Below are 4,324 nucleotides of genomic sequence, written 5' to 3'. Positions count from 1 at the left end.
AGTTAGTTAATATTGATAACTAGCATGTTTGTTAATTGTTAGTAGGCTAATGCTATTAAACTATCATGTGATTATATATATATATATATATATATATATATATATATATATATATATATATATAAACAAACTGTTTTACATATCGCATAGTAATGTTAGCTTTTTAGTTAGCTAAGTAGCTATTTTAACTTTCTAATGTTAGCTAGCAGGTGTTAAATTAAAAATTGCCCCCAAAAGCTAATCCGTTATCCGTTAATCCATAATATATATGTAAAACCACAGTCTTTTGTTTGCTAACATTAGCTTGTTAGCTCACTAGGTAGATAGCTGGATATTTATTAGCTACAAACTTTACTGATAACTAGCATGTTTGTGCATTTTAGTCAAACTAAAAATCACCCAGCCACATAATACATCTAAATCAGAAGCCATTTTATTTGTTCTTGTTATCTTGTTGGCTAGCTAGGTAGCTAGCTTGCTAGTTAATGTAAGTTTTTGGACAGCTAGCGTGCTGGTTTTGGAGAAACGCAGGACTAGAATGATGGTAATTTAGATATTAAGCCAGTGAGTAGTGTTTTCTCTGTCTTTAATAAGACTGGTAATGGTGAACATTCATGTTTACAGTTAGCCTGCTTAGCAGCTAACAGTGCAAAATCTGAGCATCTCAAGTGAGAACAGGAAGAGAAGATAAAACAGGAATACATGTTGTTATAAACACGTTTGACATATTTAATCCGTCTGGAGGAGACAGATCATCTTCCTGAAAGTGCAGAGAGTGGCAGGGTCTCGCTCGCTTTATCCAGAGAGAAGCAGGCTGCTGCGGAAGAACCGCTGGAGAGTCGCTGACACCAGTTCATAGGTTCTACCTCGCTAAATATATCGCTCTACAGTAGCAGCGAGTTAGCATCAAACATGGTCCATTAGTGTCGCTGTGATTGTGTGACTTCCTGCATGTTATTCTGGAGCTATGAAACAACAAGCAAGCGTTTGGACATAGCAACGTATATTAGAGAGAGCGTGTGTGTGAAAGAGAGAGAGAGCCAGAGCGAGAGAGATGACCAGCAGACTTGTTTCCAGTTTCAAAGGGAAATGCATCAACATACGGAATGGTATCACGGCTGTTCGACTTGCTCGTAACGCACTGAGATCAGAAACGTAGCACGCGATTGTCTGTATTCAGACTGGGTTCGTTTCCTCCACCTGTAGTGAGGGATTTCCTAATATGGACAGATCGACCCGCTGCCCTGAAATCCCTGCCTCACTGTGACTTTTTTGAAAGGAGGATGCTGATGCCGATGGTGAGCGAGACCATGATGAGCATGCCGGAGATCATGAAGAACGCCCTGCATGTGGGAATCCGCATGAGCCGGTTGAAGAAAGGGCACACGCCCCTCCGCGTGTCCTGGTTCTCCTCGGTGCTGACGGGCGTTCCGAGGTCCAGGCTGTGGTGCTGGTTGTGTGGGGAAGCGGGTACGGAGCTGGGAATGCGCTTCACCTGCAGCCTGCCTCTGTCGCGATTGAAGCGGATGCTGTAGACGTGCTGCATGGCCTCGGGCAGGCAGGACAGCACCGCCACATCCGTGGCCAGTTTGGGCAGGCCGAGGATGGGCAGAGGGGTGTACGCTCTGCAGAGAGGACACTGCAGGCTCTCGGGCTGTGACGACTTTACGTTTATGCGTGCGAGGCACTCCAGGCAGAAGGTGTGGCCACACTGCAGCACTTTGGGCGTGTTGAACACGTTGTTGAACTGACTGAAGCACACGGCGCACTCCAGCTCTGGGAGATCATCGTTACTGTAACCGTGCACTTCAGAGACAGCCGTGGTGCTCGGCGTGGGCTCCGTGGGCACACCGGGGCCGTCTGGTGCGGAATTAGGAGACTGCTCCATGGCTGGACGAGGGCGAGCAGTGATGGTGCGATGGGTGGATATCTGATGAGTCAGTGGGGCAGCCGCGAAGGCGCTACTGGACTGAAAAACAAACAAAACACAAACACACCACAATCAGGTTACGTTTAAGGATTCACCCAAAAATAGAATCAGGAATGGCCCTTCCTTATGTTAATAACGTATTTGCTTTGGAAATGCAAATGGCAGATTTTGAAGAGCAACAACTCGGGCCATGCAAAGGAGCACGTAGCACGGCCCTGTTTACTGATGGCGTGCGTTGTATGTTCTGTTCGGTGTATAGATATGCAACACGTACGCATTCATTTCCTCTGGCTGCACAAAATCCATCACCGGAGACTGACAACGGTTCGGACCATCGGCGCAAAAAGAAGTCGTTTTCTTTCAGTGCACTGGGGCTTGCGGTGACGCTCCGGAACTATACGGACCGGGATCAGTGCGGTCAGCGCTGCTGCATTCTGGATTCTGATTGGCCAGAAGGTGTTGAGTTATTTTCTGCAAGAGCAGCTCTGATAGTAGCGCGGCTGCGAATCACGGGTTCATGTTAACGCGCGTTGTCGTTTCTATAGTAACAGGCACTTGTACAATGACCTACACAAACAGATTGAATACGTGCGTTGATATTTGTGTGACATTTATGGAAGGAGTCTCCAGTGAGAAATAATCTACTTCGGTGTGGTAGCAGTAACTCTGCTTCATCACACACACACACACACACACACACACACACCAGAGCTGTGGTTATAGCTGTGATGTTTCACCTACCTGGATCTCCCGCTCTCTCCGTACAGAACCTCCATCACTCGGCCCGCGGATCAGCGTGTGTCCTGCAGCTCTGGTGCTTCATCGAGCCTTCTTGAACCGTTCCTTCTTCCTTCTGCATGTCTATCTAAACCATTTCTCCCACTTCCTCTCTCTCTCCTGCGCTCTGTCCCTCTCTGTTCCTCCGTTCCTGCATTAGTACGCTGGAGTTCACGGTGTGTGGTGATGGGATTTGCATAGAGGAATAATATGCACCAGGAAACTCATAGAGTAGTCAAATAAAGCTGAGACACCCACGGAATGAGACAGACAGAAACAGTGAGGTGTGTGTGTGTGTGGGGGGGGCTTGATGTGTGTAGGGTTTTTTAAAGCTCAAAGGTCAGTGCCTATTAAGTAATATAAATGACCATTGCAACACAGCGCTGTTCAAAACCACAGGTTTATATTAATGTGTCTCGGTCTAATACAGGACCGTTTCTATAGCAACGGCTCGTTCACAGGCGGGCGCTCCGGATTTGAAAAATCATTCATTTTCATTGGTTAAAAGACATTTATGGAAGGAGTCTCCAGTGTCAAGGCTTCGTAACAGTCTGAAAACCTGATTCGAAACCTGTCCCTACACATTCCCCTCTTTTTTTGGGTCAGATCGCGTAATAAACCCACCACAGCTGATTTTAGGATTTTTGGAATTGTTTATTTCTGAATCATCCGGAGAATTAATATTTACACTCGCATAAAAACTACTGATTTTGAATGAGTTGACATTCGATGAGTTGTACTCACTCAGCCAGGGCGTGTTTACTTCCAGGCAAGCGTAGCTAACGACTGACAGAAGTCTCTTTCAGTCACGTTAATATACAAACACTGTAAAGCTAATCTGATGAAAATAAACTATGTTATGAAACAGCAGTGAGAGTCTGTATGAAAAAGAGGGCGGAGCCTTGAATCATCCGGGAAGTCCGATCACTTTGTCACTGGAGTGGTACTTCACATCCCGCCCTTTAGCTAGAGGAACAGCATTAAACACAGCGGTGCACTTTGACCTCCAGAGTCCTTTGTTGTACTTTTCGGTCACTCATGAGTCTGTCTAACTTGGACTTGGCATCAGATTCCTGTTCTTGGCTGAGAGGAGAGGAACCTGATCCGATCCCCTGCTGTTGTAGCTCATCCGAGCTCAAGGTTTGTTGTTCTGAGATGCTTTTCTGCGCCCCAGAGCTGCACAGAGTGGTCATTTCCTGCTCTGGCTTCCTGATGCTCACTTGATGTTTGCTGATTGGCTGATTGAATGACTGCACGAATCAGCAGGCGCACAGGTGCTCCTATTTTTCTAAAGTGGCTAGTGAGTGCATCAGTAACTATATATATAAAACTAGTTTAAAGCATTTTATGTGTTGTTGTTTGCAGATGTAAATCTCCAGCACTACAGCTCTGTACTTTGGCTCAGTTTAGCAGCTCGCAAAAAAAAAAGAAAAAGAAAAAAAGGAAACGTTTGATTGACTTCCTGCAGCGAGTCGATTCAGAGTCAAATCATTTGGACACAAAACCAGACCTCGTAGCTCAGATGCTCTCAGACCTGAGTGTGACAGCCAGGGTTCTGTTCACACACACACACACACACACACACACACCCACACACACACTAAACGCTGTGTATGT

The 4,324-nt window shown here is 46.0% G+C and overlaps 1 protein-coding gene across 1 annotated transcript; it reads right to left on the bottom strand.

The window, feature by feature from the left end:
* Positions 1 to 411: 411 nt before the first annotated feature.
* LOC108255597 (E3 ubiquitin-protein ligase RNF183) lies at positions 412 to 2,811 on the bottom strand. Its single transcript, XM_017451683.3, has 2 exons — positions 2,672 to 2,811; positions 412 to 1,969 (listed from the first exon to the last, which is right to left on the bottom strand). Exon 2 carries the CDS (start codon positions 1,886 to 1,888, stop codon positions 1,259 to 1,261), a length of 630 nt encoding a protein of 209 aa, XP_017307172.1. The 5' UTR covers positions 1,889 to 1,969; positions 2,672 to 2,811; the 3' UTR covers positions 412 to 1,258.
* Between the last annotated feature and the right edge of the window lie 1,513 nt (positions 2,812 to 4,324).

Source organism: Ictalurus punctatus, chromosome 22 (genome assembly GCF_001660625.3).
Source record: "Ictalurus punctatus breed USDA103 chromosome 22, Coco_2.0, whole genome shotgun sequence".
Lineage (NCBI taxonomy): Eukaryota > Metazoa > Chordata > Actinopteri > Siluriformes > Ictaluridae > Ictalurus > Ictalurus punctatus.
The sequence above is the reverse complement of the archived record's forward strand: the minus strand, read 5'-3'. Positions and strand labels throughout refer to the sequence as shown.

Coding starts and splice junctions, on each gene's coding strand:
- LOC108255597 (XM_017451683.3), bottom strand. CDS start 1,888: ATGGAGCAGTCTCCTAATTCCGCACCAGACGGCCCCGGTGTGCCCACG.